This window comes from Quercus suber, unplaced genomic scaffold, assembly GCF_002906115.3.
Source record: "Quercus suber isolate HL8 unplaced genomic scaffold, Cork oak 2.0 scaffold_69, whole genome shotgun sequence".
NCBI classification, from domain to species: Eukaryota; Viridiplantae; Streptophyta; class Magnoliopsida; order Fagales; family Fagaceae; genus Quercus; species Quercus suber.
In genome coordinates, this window is record NW_027069534.1 from 1,593,330 (window position 1) to 1,610,959 (window position 17,630).

Sequence of the window (17,630 nt, forward strand, 5' to 3'; positions counted from 1 at the left end):
GCATGGTTGTGCTAAAAAGAAGAATACACACAAGCTGAAAAAGAGTGCCGCATAGTGAAGAAAAGAGAAAAAGGTGCCGCATAAGAGGAAAAAAAAGGAGAGCAGCTAAGAGAAAGCCGCTTAGAGAAAGAAGATAGCCAAGAAAGAGAGCTGTATGTGAAGAAGAATATAAAAAGGAGAGAGTAAAGTGTTGCCGCCTTTGAGAAAGATAATTAGTGTGTGTGAGAGCAAAGAAAACAAGAAAGATTTTTTTCTTTACCTGTGAGACATACACAAGAAATATTTTAATTAATTTGATAAAGAGTGAATCAATTCGGAGTTTGTCCCGTGGTTTTTCCCTTCAAAGAGAAAAAGTTTTCCACGTAAATATTTGTATTCTTGTGTGTGATTGTTATTTTGGATTGCTAATAGTGTTGATAATATTATTTGGGACCCAACATTAAGCATATCAAAATATGATAAATGGCCAATAGAATTTGAACATTTGTATTGTGCCATCATCTTCCTTTCTTCTATAAAAAGAGAGGAAAACTTGTAATTAAAAAAAAAAAACTACCATATGTATAAATGAGTTGAGTAATAAAAGTACAAGTTTGTTCATATAAGTTCATATAATTTTATTTTGAGCACAAATTAAGTTTGAGTACTTCATAAAAAAAAATGTTTAAGCTTGGTTCATTTGCTTGTTGAATAAGCTTGAGTTTGTTCAAAAGGTACTTGATTAACTTATTCTTTTTCCATATAGTAAAATTGTGACTAAAATTTTTTAACCATTTACAAATTTATAAATTTTTACTATGAATAGACTATTTATATTGTCAATATACTGTAAATAATAATTTGAAATCATATGAATTTATTTAGAAACTTACATAATCCAATCTCAAATCTTTTTAAATATATTTAAAGACAAGTATACATAAAAATATTATATTATATATTGTTAAATTGAGTCTTATGTTTACGAACACATTATTTTATTTAAATTTAATTTGTTTGCTAAATAAGCGAGCATAAACAAAACTACAAGTGACTTTGAGTGTGTGTGTGTAAAGTTGTAAATGAACCTAAGTGTTCATAAACAGCTTGGGTTTTGCTCGATAAAAATCTCGTCCATGATTGTTTGTTTATAAATAAGTTAAATCTTTTTTTTTTTTTTTTTTTTTGAGAAAGATAAATAAGCTAAACTTGAGTTTTAGTTTTAGGCTTGTTTAAAAAACAAGCCGAGCCCAAGCAAAAAAATAATGATTCTTGAATAGGTTTGTGAACATTAGGAATTGATACAAAATACATTGAGCCTAAACTTGTTTATGGCCTGGGTAATAAGTTTGATATGAGCTTAACAAATAAGCTCATATCTTACTAGAACTTTAATTAAAGCTCATAAGCTTGATATTGAACTATATCTAGGTTTCACTTATGAATTAACCTAAATTTAAGTTTTTAGATATTTTTTGGGAGCTTGAATATTTTACTTTTGTTATCAAATTAAACACAAACATTCACTACTCAATAAAGCTTGGGCCGTTTATAGTGCATGTGTATCTATTTTTTGCAATTATTCTCTGCTCTTTCCTTATTCATTGTGAATCTGCCATTAAGATTTACCTAATGAACCACGTAGTATGATAAATGTTGTAGTAATCTTCCACCTCCCTTGTCCTTTTATTATTTTATTATTGATGTACAACTCTCAAATGTAGTAATTCAAACCATTGACCGTGGAAAAAAAAAACTTAGGTACTCTTGTGATCCGGGCTCTCACAAAGGATTTTGAAAGTTCAATATGGGTATGAAACACCCTTGGACGTTTAGACCCCCAGATACAAAATACCAATTTAAGCTTTATATCAAACAATTAATGTGCGGAATATGATAACAAGCTTATTACAGAATTGATAAAACAATTTAAGCCAAATATAAACACATCCACAACAGTAAATATAAGGCAAAGATAAAGGAAAGAGAGATGTAAACACACGGACAACACACGATGTGTTATCGAAGAGGAAACCGAAGTCCTCAGCGTAAAACCTCTCCGCTGCCCTCTAAGCGGTGATAAAATCCACTAAAGAATATAGTTGGGATACATGAACAGCAGAAGACTCTCCAAGCCTAATTTACCCAAGTACCTAAGCCCTCCAAGCTTCTTGCTCCAACGAGGTTACGCCGAACCTATTTCTTCTTTAGCTTGCCGGATTCCGCTACTTGACCATAGCATCAACCAATGTATATTAGTTCCTTCTCAAACTACTTCCCTAAGCACCAAATGGACTTTCTCACAGACGTGGGTGTGGTGAGATAAGGATTTGGTAAATAACCTCTCAAGGGTATGACAATGGAGAGGAAGAGAGTAGAGGAATTTGTAGAGTCTCTTTAGATGAAGATTGGGGATGAGGCAATCTTGTTTTTCTCTAGGGTTTTCTCTCACAAAATTCTCTCTGGAAGCTCTCCCAATATGATGGGTATAAGGGTGTATATATAGTAGGGTGAGAAGAGAATGCAAAACGTCAGTTTTTGCCAAACAGGGCAAGTTGGCGACTTGGTCTCGCGGCTTGTCCAAGTCGCGAGTTCAAGTCGCTACGTAACGGCCTGGCCAGTCTGAAACTTTTGTCCTGTAGCGTGACAGCTGACGCGACCCTTCAGCTTCCCAGTGTGCCTCTCACGTGCCAGCTTTTGGCGGCTTGCCAGTCGCGATCCACCCGCGAGTCCTAGCCGCGAACCTCTGTTTTTCTTGCACACTCTTGAGCTTTTCTTCACAACTTCTTACACACTACCCTTACAATTTTCCCACCTAAATATAGAGTTGCTAAGTGCTAAATTACAAGCAAATTGGTCACAGAATAAAGCCAATTAAATGGTTGATTAAATTCAACCTTACAGATTTATTCCGACTCCAAAAAAGAACAATCAGGTTTTAAGGCATTTAAAGTGAAAGGATGGTGGATCTTTTATTGTTATAATTGTGTGAACAACTATAATTGTCCAGAAGCAACAACTAATTGTGAAGAGGAGCCACATATCAACAATGATTAATGATAAATTTGGTTATGTATTTCAATATCTATTTTGAGGTGATGACTTTTATTTATCAGATTCGCATAAATTTTGATTAAATGTTTTAAGGTAATAATTGAAAAAAAAAGGACATATTAACTGGTACTTCATTTTAGCATGAAGTACTAGTTAATATGCTCTTGCCCAGGTATTTATTTAATATACCAAAGTGATATTTTAATTCTGAACCGAAAGTGATCAATTATCTCTTAATATATTACACTTTAGTTTTCATTTGCACCAAACAATTGATCAAACCCTTCCAATCTAGATCATAGAGAGCTCCATTATTAGTTCTTCTGAGTAGAATTTATTGGCTCAAAACTTTGATCTTTGACCTAGCGGTCCTTCTTTTGAGCGTGTAGCCATTTGACTAATACTGCGTGCAGACACCACTCTAATACTTCAGGACATAAGAGCCTCGTCAAAAATCCCCACCCCATCCAAGATGGCACAGTCAAGTACATGTCTCCTCTGCAAGTGCTGTCCACAATTGCCTTGGCACACCTTTCTGTTGATTCAACTGGCATCCAAGAAATTTTACCCTAACCAGATATATCACCATTCAGAAATGAAAATAAAAATTCCTCTTAATTTGTTTATGAGAGTCTGCAAAGGTTCTTTGTTTAGAAGAGTATAAATGACATTTAGGACACGTTTGGTACATTGAAGGGAGATTACTACAATATTTATTATACTAATTGGTTCATCAAGTAATTAAATCTTATGGCAGATTCACAATGAATTAGAATAGAGATGAGAATAATTTCAAAAAATAGATACACGTTGTAAATAGACCGAGCGTTATTGAGCAGTAAAAGCTTGTAAAAGATGATGTATAGAATATATTATAATGGAATAATAATAATAATTATTTATAAGTTTAATTGTTACATATGGAAAGCTTGTAAAAAATGATGTATAAGGAAAATTTATATTTTTGGAAATATATTAATTTTAAGACCAATTATATGCACTAAGGAATTATTATTACATCTTTCTTAAAGAGGAATAAGGGCATATTTGGTAGACTGTAATAGACACTGTAATGTAATAGTTATTCATATGGTTTAGCTATTTTTTAGTTTGGTTATGTTTTTATTACAAGAAATAGTCATTCCTTATGAATAACTGTTTTTCAAAATGAGGAATAACTATTCATCTTTAAAAAAGTTGTATTAGCTATTTCTTAATAAGTGCAATAGTTTCAAAACTTAATATATTTCTAAATAAACAAACTTTCCATATACATCTAACAATTATAAAAATTAAAAATAACATATATCTCTCTTAAATTTAAAAAATAACAATTTTTAAGGAGATATAATTGTATGAGTAAGATTTTTCCTAAAATAAATCTTATATTTTATTCTAATGTTATAACTCACAACTAAACTTATGAATAAGTTTAGTTATTAAAATTACAACACATTTTATTCATAGTAATAAAAATTACAATTCATGTCGTAATTCCCATTCAGTATACCAAACGTACCATAACTATTCTTCAATTTAAAGAATAGTTATTCCATTGTAATAACTAATTCACGTAATAATTATGCAACCAAATGACTGAATTGCTATTATACATGAATAGCTATTTCATTACATGAGTTATTACACCATACCAAACATACCCTTAGTAGTGGCAATTACATGATTAAGGTTTGTTTATAAGAGTATGCAAAAGTTATTAAGGAAAACTCTTAGGTACTCCCAGAAAATAATGAAATTGTTTTTTCTTCAATTCAATGAGTGAACTCCACTACGAATGTGAGAAGAGGGAGCACCATTCATTATACTCCAAGAGTACCTAAGAATTACTTATTTATTAGTATAAAAGTGATGTTAGAGATATTATAAATTTTGCTACATATAGCTTACAAAATAATATGTCATCAATTACGAAAAAACAATTCAAACATTCATTTTTTTGGGGAGGAAATTCAAACATTTATTTATCAGGTGGTTTTTTCTCAAAAAGAGAAAAAAGATAATTGAAGCCCATCAATGACATTTATTGCTACGTTAATTTATAAGTTTTATATAATAAAATTTGTAATAGCTTTAGTACTTTATGAAATGGAATTATCCTTGATATAATAGTACTATAGTTAACACGAAGTATAGGTGCTCATATTTGCATACTGCACGTTGTTGAGGTTACACACCAGCATCATGGTTGATGATGCCAAAAAATCGTTAGTAAGTCACACAATACTCATGATATCGAGACAATACCTGGGAAACAAAAACAAAGGAAACCCTAGCAGAGTACCGGTGTGGTATTGGTCAGAGACCCTCTGAAGGTTAAGTCAGAGAACTTTCACAACTCTAGAGTGCCAGAGCTGGGAAATATGCGTACCTTGGTTTGTGAGGATCTTGGGGTTTTTATAGTAGCATGGGGTTGATATTCTGAAAGTTCAAAAACGTGTAAAACACCTTTGAATGTTTGGACCCCCAATTACAAAATTACTAATTCAAGTTTTATTTCAAACAGTTAATGTGCGGAACATGATAACAAGCTTACAACAGAATTGATAAATAATCTAAGCCAAATATAAACACATCCACAGCAGTAAATATAAAACAAAGATAAATGAAGGAAATATACAAATACACGGACAACACATGATGTGTTATCGAAAAGGAAACCGAAGTCTTCGGCATAAAACCTCTCCGTCGCCCTCCAAGCAGTAAATAATCCACTAAAGAATGTAGTTGGGATACATGAATAGCAGAAGACCCTCCAAGCCTAATCTACCAAAGTATCTAAGCCCTTCAAGTTTCTTGCTCTAACGAGGTTACGCCGAACTTATTTCTTCTTTAGCTTCTTGGATTCCGCTACTATACCATAGCATCAACCAATGTATATTGGTTCTTTTCAAATTGCTTCCCTTAGCACCAAATGAACATTCTCACAAACGTGGGTGTGGTCAGATAAGGATTTGGTTAATGGCCTCTCAAGGATGTGACAATGGAGAGGAAGAGAGTGGAGGAATTTGAAGAGTCTCTAAGGTAAAGATTGGGGATGAGGCAATCTTGTTTTTCTCTAGATTTCTCTCACAAAAATTCTCTCTAGAAGCTCTCTTAAAATCGTGGGTATAAGGGTTTATATATAGTAGGGTGAGAAAGGAATACGAAAAGACAGTTTTTGCCAAACAGGGTAAATTGGCGGCTTGGTCTCGCGGCTTGTCTAAGTTGCGAGTTCAAGTCGCGCCGTAACGGCTTGGCCAACCTGGGACTTTTGTCCTGTAGTGCGACAGCTGGCGCGACCCTTCAGCTTCACTGTGTGCATCTCACGTGCTTGCATTTGGCGGCTTGTAGCCGCGAGCCACCCGCGAGTCCTAGTCGCGAAGCTCTGCTTCTTTGCACATACTTGAGCTTTTCTTCACATCTTCTCACACACTATCCTTACAATAATCCCACCTAAATACAGGATTACTAAGTGCTAAATTACAAGCAAATTGGCACGGAATAAAGCGAACAAGATGGTTGATAAATTTAAACCTCACATATTCGTTTCTTGGTTTAGAAGTTCTTTCCTTGTGGGAGAGATCTTCTTTAATTCGCATATCCTACAGGATCTTTTCCTTATAGGACTCTCTTAATTAGGGTTAAGTGTGAGGCACAAGATATTTCTTTATATGCTTATGTGTGGAGGCCAAGCCATGTCAACCTCGTCAAAGGCTCTCGTAACCTCTTTAGCTTCCCCTCGTCAGCTTCATATCCCATCAATATATTCTAGTCGTCCCATTCAGATGTTTGTTATCTTCAGGGTGCAGCAGTCAGCTTTGAGGTGGAACCATCGACTTTCACCTTGTTAGGCCGTGAACGTGCAAGCGAGGCTGACGGGTTCATTAGGACCTTCGCTTACACCTAACATGGATGACTTTATCAAAACCACAGAATTACCCCTATCAACGGTGAAACCTTAAAAATCTGTTTTCTAGGTTCAAAAATCTAAAAAGTAATATTTTCAAGGAAATCCCAAGAGAATATAGATCATATAAACTTATTTATATTTAATTATATTATTAAATAATTATTACTTATTTGTTTGGTCCGGATTAAATGGAACATAAACTAGATTGGTTAAGGATTTTCAAGTTTCATTTTAATCAATTCTCAAAACACCTTCTCTAAAAGCCTACCTGCTGTAAGAATGGGCCTCCCGTCATTTCTGAGCTAATTAGTCCAGGAGTCACAATAGTTATTCCAATATTTGGACCAATCTCAGTTCTCAATGTCTTAAAAAAGGATATTACGGCTGCCTTGCTTGCCTGAAGACAACACAAATTTAAAACCAATCAATAAAAGAAAATGCTAGCTAGAGTGAGCTAGCTACTAAGGCATACCAAGGAGATTTCTTACATTGTAGAAGCTTAGTCTTGGCATAGCTATGCTTGCTCCTGTTGAAGCCATTACAACAATCTTCCCTTTGCTTTTTCTAAAGTGTGGAACTGCATAATGGGTTCCATACGCTGAACCCCAGAAATTTACGTCCTAAATTACATAAAGGGGGAGTTTGTTAATGCATAATGTAAGTACAAAACTTGAAAAATTAACAACGAAAAAAGAAGGGGTAAATTCTTGAAGACATCGATTTCATAGTGGTGAACATGTTAACACTAGGAGAAGACATTTGTGACTAAAAATGTAAATTTAGTAAGGTTGATAATGTAAATCCCAAAGGCTTGATCACAAAGGAAATAATGCAGAAGATGCAATATGCCAATAGGTTTCGAAGACATATATATTTTTTCCAATTTAATATTTTAAAATATATAAAAGATCAGCATAAAAAATAGAGATGAAAATAACATAAATAGAAGTACATCTTAACATTTGGTTAGACTTTCAAGCAAAATAATAAATAAAAATGCCAAACCACACTAATTTGAGCTGGTAGACTCCTGATGTAGGCAATCATGCCAAACCACACTAATTTTTATTTCAATTTTCTCTTTCTTCTCTCTCACTCACAATGTCAACAACAATTCTGACAAACATAAATAAAATACTAATTAAAACATTCGAAATAAAACATCATAATCATAATGCCAATGGGTACCATATCCGAAGATATTGTAGAAGAACTCAAATTATATAATATAAATAGCCCTTGTAAAATACAGTTAGATATCAACAAAGATTCGATGCTATGGAATTGACACAAACCTCGTCAATTTCCGATGAATGCTCCAGTGATGAGTACAACATTTCTACACACGTTTTCACTATTTTTGGAGCTTTTCAAAAAAGAAATAAACTTGAGTAAAAGAAATAGTGGCATAAAGAAAGTGAACGCAATGAGCATTAAGAGAGGCAGTGCAATGTTCAAAAACTTGTGTAGCAAATCCATAGCTTTGCTGCAACGAACGGAGAGGGCAATAGAGACAGAGCAAGATAGAAATTGATGATATGAGGATATTCTCAACTTTGTCTGTTTAGTACATGCTTTAATTTGACCCAATATTCCCTGCCGCCCTAAAAAATTGAGGTACGTACCAAAGGGTAGTGGGGGAGTCCTACTAGATAGAGCAGCCAAAACTTTCTTCATTAAACTCCATATATAATAATAGGCATCACCGGGTTAGGTTTTATTCTCTTGGTACAGTACATCATCACTAGATTCATCATCCTCAAGGACCTCAATTCTCTTCCTCTTACTCCAAATTCCAAAGTCATTTTTGGTGGGGAAAAGCTGATGAGGCTTTTTTTTTTTTACTCTATATATGTTTGCCAAAAGGAGTGGGTGAATTAGAGCTAAAGAGGATTAATGGAAGTCCAATTTTTTTTTTCTTTTTCAATTATTTGATTATTGGGAAAGGGTTTGAAGTTAGACCATTCTGTAAGAAATATTAGAAGTGCCAATTGACTATAAGCCCTTGATATTATCTAATCTTTATTGATAACATAAAATCTTTGAGAGTAATGCTACCCTCCTGAACCCCTTAAGCATTTTATGAATGAAGAGGTGCCAATTGAATTACTGGAAGTCAAGGATATAATATTAAATCTATGGGCTATCATTATAATTATTTAGTTTTATGTTACACTAGTTTTATTAATTTCAAACATAAATGTGAGTGGGCTATCATTATGTGTACTGACAATTTTTTTTTTTGAAATTTAGGAAGGAAAAATAAATTTCAACAGAAGATTTAAGTATTATTTTGCACGAAAAATAAATCTCAATATGTCTATTTTGAATTGATGACGTTTAATTATCTGATTTGCATAAATTTTGATAAAATGTATAAACGGAATAATTGAAAAGAAAAAGACATGCTTCTTACTTCATGCATAGAAGTTATTTAATATATCGAAGTGATCGATATTTTAATTCTGAAATGAAAATAACCAATAAATCTCTTTATATAGTACACTCCATTTTTCATTTGTACCAAGGAATTTACCAAACCTTTCCAATCTAGATCATGGTTTTAAACACTGGACTGGACTGGCTAGTTTGACCGGTTCAACCGGAAACCAGCTTTCAATTCGATCCCGTTATGGGTAAAAACTAGAAATAACTTAAAAACTAGAAAAATTAGAAAATCGGCCAGTTCAACCGGAGAACCGAGAACTGACATGGTCGAACCAGTTATTGACTGGTTGGGATTTTTTTGGCTTTTTCCCAACCTAAAACTATGTCGTTTTGGTCGGGAACCTAAAAACTAACCCTAAAGTCCTAACTCCTAAACACTCACAGTCTCACACCTCTCTCAAGCTCTCTACCTCTTTGCCTTACTCTCACGGTCTCACCTCAGTCCTCACTCAACTCATCTTAAGCTCTTTGCCTCTCCGCCTTACGCATGCAGCACGCCTCTCAAATTTTTTTTTCCTTCTCATCGGCTCATCCTCACGGCATCTGAAGTGTTCTCTGTTCTATTTTTTTTCCCTTCTTGGTCTCGCCAAGACATTTGAGCTTTGCTTTTTGCTTCTCAACTTCATCAGGTAATATTCTTTTCTTTTGATTTTGATTACTTGATTTTGATAATTTTCTCGGCTCTCTCTCTCTTTCTCTCTCTCGGCTTCATCTCAGGTTCTCTATTCTGTGACTTCACTGGTAAATGGTACCTTTTATCGTTGATTTTCCTTTCAATTATTAGTTTATAGAGTATGTTGTGGATTTGATTTACAGAGCATTTGTGTTTGTGAAATATAGTTTATAGAGTATTATACTATTGTTTGAGTATGTTGTGGATTTTGAGTATGTTGTGGATTAGACTATTTATGATTTATGAGAAATGATTATTAGAATCGTTATTTCATTTTTTGTTCTTTGGTTTTGGAATCTGTATAGATATGGACAATGAAGTGATTGAGGATGATGATTGAAAGCTTGATTATGTGTTAAAACACAAGAGCTGTTTAGACCCCAAAATTAAAAGATTACGGCTCGATTGATTTTACTCTAACTTAAACTAAGTGCGGAATAGAGTAAATGCGAACGGATAAACAATAAAACTACTCTAAGCCATATTCAATAAAACATAGTAGTAAAATGAAAGCTAAAAGAGTAGGGAAGAAGAATGCAAACACAAAATAACATGCCGATGTGTTATAAAAGAGGAAACAGAAGTACTCGGTGTAAAACTTCTCTGCCAACCTCCAAGCGGTAAATTGATCCACTAGACAATAAGTTGGAATACACGAATAGCAAGAGACCCTCCAAGCCTAATCTACCCAATGCACCTAAGCCCTCCAAGCTCTTACTCCAACAAGGCTTCTTGGAATTGTATCTTGTCTAGCTTTCCGGATCGTGCAATACACCCGATTGCTCAAAGTGAGTAAAACACACAACCTAGGATCAAAGCATGATAAACAAGTTCAATCAAAGTAAATCCCAAAATTTGGAACTCAATGGAGTCCAAAAGAACACAAAAATGACACTTGAGCATTTTATCAAACACTTGATATGCAACATTATACATAACATGTGGGCAATGCATGAACAAGGGTAAATTTGCCTAAATACATGTTAAAATTGCCACATGGGGCCAACACAGTCACAAACAAGCTAAATGGGACAAAGCCCAATCAAGAATATGAAAATATTTTGACCAAAATCAATGTTCCCAACCCCTTTTCAAAAATCCCCAAATCAAGTAAACCTATAATTTTTTTTGCAAAATCTAAGAGAGAGAATGAAAAGATTGTTAAAAACATACCTTGGAGATGATTTTGTAGTGATTGAACTTGAAATTGATTGGCTTTTTGAGTGAAAAACTGTTTGGGATTGAGAAAGGCACGAGGAAGGCAAAAAGAGGGAAACTAGAGTGAGTTTGAAAATTTGTCACATCAGCTCTTTAAAACTGAAAACACGCGTTTTTTACGGGTTACATACTTGCGAAGTTACTCGCGAAAAATGCATCTAAAGCACAAAACTTTTTGCGAGAAGTCTTTACTCGTGAAACAGTCACAAAAGTCTCTGTCTGAATTTTGTGTTTTCAAGTTTTGCCTTAACCTATTTTCGTGGGAAGAGCTTAGTCGCGAGCTTCTCGAAAAAATGCTTCTGAAGAAGTTTTTGATGAAAAACATGAAGAGTGCATTTTGAAAAAAAACTTAAAACACGAAAGCATAAAAATACTTTCAAAAACATATAAAATACTCAAAAATCTTTTTAGGTTTGATCGACAAGCATTTGAGCATACACAACACATTCGATCATGTACAATCACACAAATGAAATAAGCATTCATTAAACAAAAGTCATGTGTGCTGTGTGTGAGTATCAAATGTAGAATAGTCCATAGTCTAGAGTGAAGTTTCAATGATCAATTCAATCAAGTCATACACGACTGGTACTAGGTTAAGAGGTCTATCTCAATTATAGAAATGAACATATATGACCTCCCACAGAAATGATTACATATCTTTGAAACTTTTCATTTGGCTTCTTTACAATATATAACATTTGACCATTTTTGAACAATACATCTCACTTTGAGATCGGTGCCTGAAATTTTGATATTTCATTTTTGAGAATAAGCCTTTGGCTTTTTGGGCACCATACATTTCAATACAAGTCGCTTTCTCTTTTTCCTAGTCAAATACTAGTATGTGCGACAGTTTTTGCAGCTCATCATCTTTTTTCATTTTGAGATTTATATTTATTGAGCTTTTTAAGCAAAAACAAAAAAAAAATGTGGGAAGATATATAGGCACAAGTCTATGCATGTATCAAAACCGTCAAGACTATTGACCAATCATTCATAATAAGCTTGAAGATCGATTTACAATAGTCACACATAGATTTCAAAATTCTTCCACAAAGATAGATGTGCATACAGAATAAGCTAAGCTCGTAAATGCAGTACGCCATTAGTACGAAGGTACTAGGCCAAACTCACATGTGAAATACACAACATAAACAATCAAACTTTTTAGAGATTTTTCAATTTTTTATGAGTTTTTGAATTTTTCAACACACTAAAAAACAAAACATGTAAAGTAAGATCAACAAAAACAACAAGAACAATGCAAAACTTGTAAAAGAAACATGCTATAAACCAGAAGCAATGACACAAGAGGATTATGTATGTCATGATGTATGAACCTATGACACTAAACATTGGAAGTATTAATGCATAGTCATAGAGGGTGATCATGCATAAGTACCTTTCTTCACCCACACTTTATGAGTGTTTTGGGTGAGAGCCTTAGATGGAGGGGTATGACCAACATAGCTTTCAAACCTCGGAGTGAAGCTAGCAAGGCATAATGATATGTTCTTCAACATTTCCATAGCGTCCCAATGAGATGTCTCTCACTATCTCCCTTAGCTTGTGCTCCCTTTTGGTCTTCTCTTTGAACTTTCTTGGCCACGCATTGAGTTAGTCTTCTTGAGTGCATGAAGCTTAATACAATTCGGCCTTGTGTGCCCTTGTACGCTACAATGATGACACACATGCTTCACTTGATGCCCCCTTTGATTTTTGGGTAATGACTTCCCTTTTTCCTTTGGTTTTGCACCAATGGTTCTTTTTACAACAACAGAGGTTTCAATCTTAGTCTTCACTTCTTTGAGTTTCTCTTCATTCTTGGCTAATACAAACCCTACTTCCTTCTTAGGTTCGCTGCTAGAGTTTCTTTCTTCGATATAGCCCAAACTAGTCTTATCATGTGAAGATTTTTGTGAGGACAACATGTTCTCAAGTTTCTTGGTGGAGATATGCTCAACCTTGACATTAGCTTAGATAATTTCAAGTTCAAGAAACTTGATCTTAGAGTAAGCTTCAACCAACTCTCCCTTGAGTCCTTCTACTTCACATTTCGCTTCCTTAAGTTGCACAAGCATACACCTATGCTCTTCAATATTTTTTCACCTTTTTCCCAGCAAGGTTCACAACCTTGGTGTATTTGCCACAATCTTCCAGTAGTGAATCATATGCTTCTTGAAGGTTGTTCTCGCCTTCATTTGGGCATACATCTTCATCTTTTGAGTCTTCAATTTCCTCACCATAGGAAATATCACCAAGTTCATTAACCAAATTGCTCAAATCATCCTTTAAATCAACAGAGGTAATTGCCATGTAGGCCCTATAATTTCCTTCACGATCACATTCTCCTTACGTGTCTAAATTTGAGTTGTTAGAATCACTAAGGGTAGTAGCAAACACTTTACCCTTCCCTCTCAAATAGTTGGGACACTCTTTCTTGAGATGTCCATGATTGTTGCATTCGTAGCACATTCCTTGAGGGGTTTGAGAATCCTTCCCATCTTTCTTCTTGAACTCCTTCCTGTCACCTTTGGTGGAATAAAACATTCCTTTGCTAAACGAATTCCCACTGTTTTTCATCTTTAGAAATTTTTGGAAGTTCTTTGCAAGGAATGCTACCTCCTTCTCCACATCATCTTCTTCGGAAGAGTCATCCATTCTCTCATTGATGGTTTTGAAAGCAAGTGATTTGCTCGACTTGGGGAAGGCAGTCCAAGCTCATATGTTTGGAGAGATCCAATTAGTTCTTGGATCTTGATCTCGTCCAAATCTTTGCTCTATTCTATAGCTGTGACCTTTGCACGAAAGCTCTTCGGTAACGACCTCAAAATCTTTCTCACCACCTTAGCATCCTCAATCTTCTTTCTGAGATTGAGCTTGGCAATTGCGATTTCATTGAGCTTCCCATAGAATGAATTAAATGACTCATCGTCACCCATCTTGAGCTTTTCAAATCGGGTGGTAAGCATTTGGAGTTTTGTGTCCTTGACTTTCTTGGTACCCTCATAGGTAGTCTCAAGAATCGTCCAAACTTCCTTGGCAGTCTTCACATGCGATATCCTGTGAAATTCATCAGTAGACACACCATATAAAATAGCATTAATTGCTTTACTATTAGCGTTAGCCAAAGCAAGAGCTGCCTTGTCCCATTTGGACTTGGGTGTCGTGGGTCTAACATACCTATTCTTGATAGAATCCCACACCGACTCATCTATAACATATAGGAATGCCCTCATACGGACTTTCCAAAACGTATAGTTGCTCCCATCAAAGAATGGTGGAGCATTCAGCGATTGAGATCGATCCATCACAAAGGGGTTTAGGATCACACTTAGGTAATGAAACCACAGTAAGTGTACCTGCTCTGATACCAATTGAAAGCTTGATTATGTGTTAAAACATAAGAGCTATTTAGACCCAAAAATTAAAAGATTACAGCTCGGTTGATTTTACTCTAACTTAAACTAAGTGCATAATAGAGTAAATGCGAGTGGATAAACAATAAAACTACTCTAAGCCATATTAATAAAGCATAGCAATAAAATGAAAGCTAAAAGAGTAGAGAAGAAGAATGCAAACACAGGATAACACACCGATGTGTTATCGAAGAGGAAACTGAAGTACTCGGCGTAAAACCTCTTCGCCGCCTCCAAGCGGTAAATCGATCCACTAGACAATAAGTTGGGATACACGAATAGCAAGAGACCCTTTAAGCCTAATCTACCCAATGCACGTAAACCCTTTAAGCTCCTAATCCAATAAGGTTTCTCGGAATCATGTCTTGTCTAGCTTTCCAGATCCCGCAATACGCCCGATTGCATTCACCAAAGCTTGGCTTCTTCCAATACTTCCCAACAGCACCAAAACCTCACTTGACACTCAGAATGGGTGTGGTAAGTGTTTGACCTATCAACCTCTCAAGGATTTGGAAATGGAGAGGTAGGAGTTGAGAAAAACCACAATGGATTATGTAAAGAATTGTGGGTATAACAATCTCTAACTCTTAGGGGTTGTGGCTAGGGTTTTCTCTTTGAAAAGCACTCCTCAACATATGTGGGTAATGATTGTATATATAGTGTGGGTGAGGATGTAGTGGAGCTGATATGACAAAATAGCAAAACAGAATGTTTCGCGGGTATCTCGCGGGAAGGCCTTACTCGGAGACACTTGTGAAAACTAGCTGTCACCATCCTGTCATGACTCTTCGCATTCCAGTCATGTGCTGAGCACATGCTTCAATTCACGAGAAGGCTACTCACGAGCTACCCATAAAAACTTCTTGGTCTTCAATTTTCCTTGAGTCTTCACATTCTCTCACACACACACAACCTTTACAAAGAAATCCCACATAAAATATAGGGTACATAAGATTGAACATAATTATAATCAAATTTGGCACGGAATAAAAGTTAACACAAAATAGTTGTAAATCACAACTTTACAAATGACATCAATTTGGAATCATTTGGGGATGAACTTGATGCTCCTCTTGGATTTAGAGATAAAAATCATCCTATTCAAGTTGAAGATGAAGAAGATGAGAATGAAGATGATGATAATGATGCTAGTGGTGGAGCATTTGGTTCACATGATGATACTGATTTCAATTTTCTTCATAACAAATGAGGCTTGGGTCTTAAAATTAGTAGTTGTTTGTGTGAAACTTTAAAACTTATTTACTATTTGGATGTAATGAACTTATTTGCTATTTGCCATTTGGATGTAAATGTAATGACTAATGAAATTATTTATTTGGTTTTGTTGAAAGTTTATTATGTTAAGGATGATTGTATTGTAATGTTATTATGTTAAATTCTTTAAAAAGACATTATATACTTATTGTAGGGTTCAAAATCTTTACGTAAACCCAAAGACAATTAATTTGTAGAGTATGGGTCAAAGAACTAGAATTAGCAAGGGATTAATAACAATGGATTATCACTCTTTTTTCTGTTCATTGATCAGTTTCAATACCTCCCTCCTCTGTTTGAAACCCTCCTCCTCTATTATATAGTCACTCTCACCCTCATCTCCATTGTCCACGTGCTCCCCATCCATGAATTTGCTCAAGTACCTGTCACATCAGGCAGCTTCTTTTCATCTCTGTGTGAGTGACGGTAGGTTAGGAGGCACTGTTCAGAGGTCTTCTCCACATAAATGCGGCCAGAAAAGCTGTTGCAATGCATTGAATACGGTGGCAGCAGCCTTTCCCTCAGATATTTCCTCATCCTTATCGTTCCTGAATATGCTTTGAGCTTATCTTGATCAGGTGGAGTCCTCGGATAGTCAATCAGGCTTTTCCCCTACTCAATTAGTCTCCGATATCATATCAGAGTAAAACATCTTCCTCGGACAGGAGATATCCTCCTCGGACAGCGACGATTCTCTACCAAGAGGATTTCACTCCACTCTGGGCCTTGCATTCTCCGTATCCTTCTCTTCGGATGTGAAACAGTCCTCTCGTGGGTATTCGGCCCATTAACTTGGGCCTGACCCCCTTATCCCCCACAATAGCCCCTCAAAATTTTATTTTTTCCCACGCAAACGGGAAGAAAGAATAAGATTTTGATTTGGTACGCGGGAATGAGTGAATAAAAATGAAAATAAACTAAAGCAAAAGAAACCAACAGAAGTAAAAAGTCATAAATGCCCCTGTTTACACGCGTGAGATTGTGGAGACGCGCGCCTCATTATTACCGCTGTAAATCTCTCCTTCCCAAAGTAGCGCATCAACTACTTCAGGCGGCTGTGTCCCTTGCATCCAACGGTGGATTATTGATCAAACGGGTAGGGTTTGCCCTCGTAATTCGAGCGAGATGAATGATACCGCTCCATTTGTCCCATATATAAACCTCTGTAGGCAGTTACTTTTCTTATTTTACACACTTTCATAACACTCAAAGCATTCTCAGAGCCTCCGGAGAGTTCCCTTCTTCAAAAGCACTTCACGCCCACTCGGATTTCTGCGTTTTCTACCTTCAGGATCCCACCCCAAATTACATTTCGAGTTAGGGAATTCGCTTTACTCATGCTAGTGTAAGTCTCGGTGCCTCCTGAACCTTTCTTTCCTTCTCGGCTACCATTTCCTTCCATTAACACCATCTTCCTCACTGTTTCGTTCAGTCTTTTAGAAATGGGTAAATTCCAATATCTCGTCGATAGTCCGGCGTTGATTGAGGAGTTCAAGAGAACCCACCATATCCCACAGGGGGTAAATCTGAGGTATTGCCCCCCGGAGGGACTACTGTTAGCCCGACAAGAAGGAGAGGTCATAATTCCTATGATCGCCTTCATTGAAGGGGGAATGACCCTTCCTATGGGTCCCGTGACCCTAAACTATCT

General features: G+C 35.6%; 1 protein-coding gene across 1 annotated transcript; it reads right to left on the reverse strand.

Annotated features, from left to right (window-relative positions):
• Window positions 1-7,199: 7,199 nt before the first annotated feature.
• LOC112001720 (11-beta-hydroxysteroid dehydrogenase A) lies at window positions 7,200-13,601 on the reverse strand. The gene is made up of 3 exons (XM_024033899.2): window positions 13,395-13,601; window positions 7,432-7,563; window positions 7,200-7,340 (listed from the first exon to the last, which is right to left on the reverse strand). Exons 1-3 carry the CDS (start codon window positions 13,599-13,601, stop codon window positions 7,200-7,202), a joined length of 480 nt encoding a protein of 159 aa, XP_023889667.2.
• Between the last annotated feature and the right edge of the window lie 4,029 nt (window positions 13,602-17,630).

What these genes read in the sequence shown, in the direction of transcription:
- LOC112001720 (XM_024033899.2), bottom strand. Translation starts at nt 13,601, where the DNA reads ATGGCAATTACCTCTGTTGATTTAAAGGATGATTTGAGCAATTTGGTT. An exon ending in TGAACCTTGCTGGGAAAAAG is followed by an intron (nt 7,564 to 13,394) that starts GTGAAAAAATAT and finishes TATGTAATTTAG; the next exon opens with GACGTAAATTTCTGGGGTTC. An exon ending in CAAGACTAAGCTTCTACAAT is followed by an intron (nt 7,341 to 7,431) that starts GTAAGAAATCTC and finishes TGTTGTCTTCAG; the next exon opens with GCAAGCAAGGCAGCCGTAAT.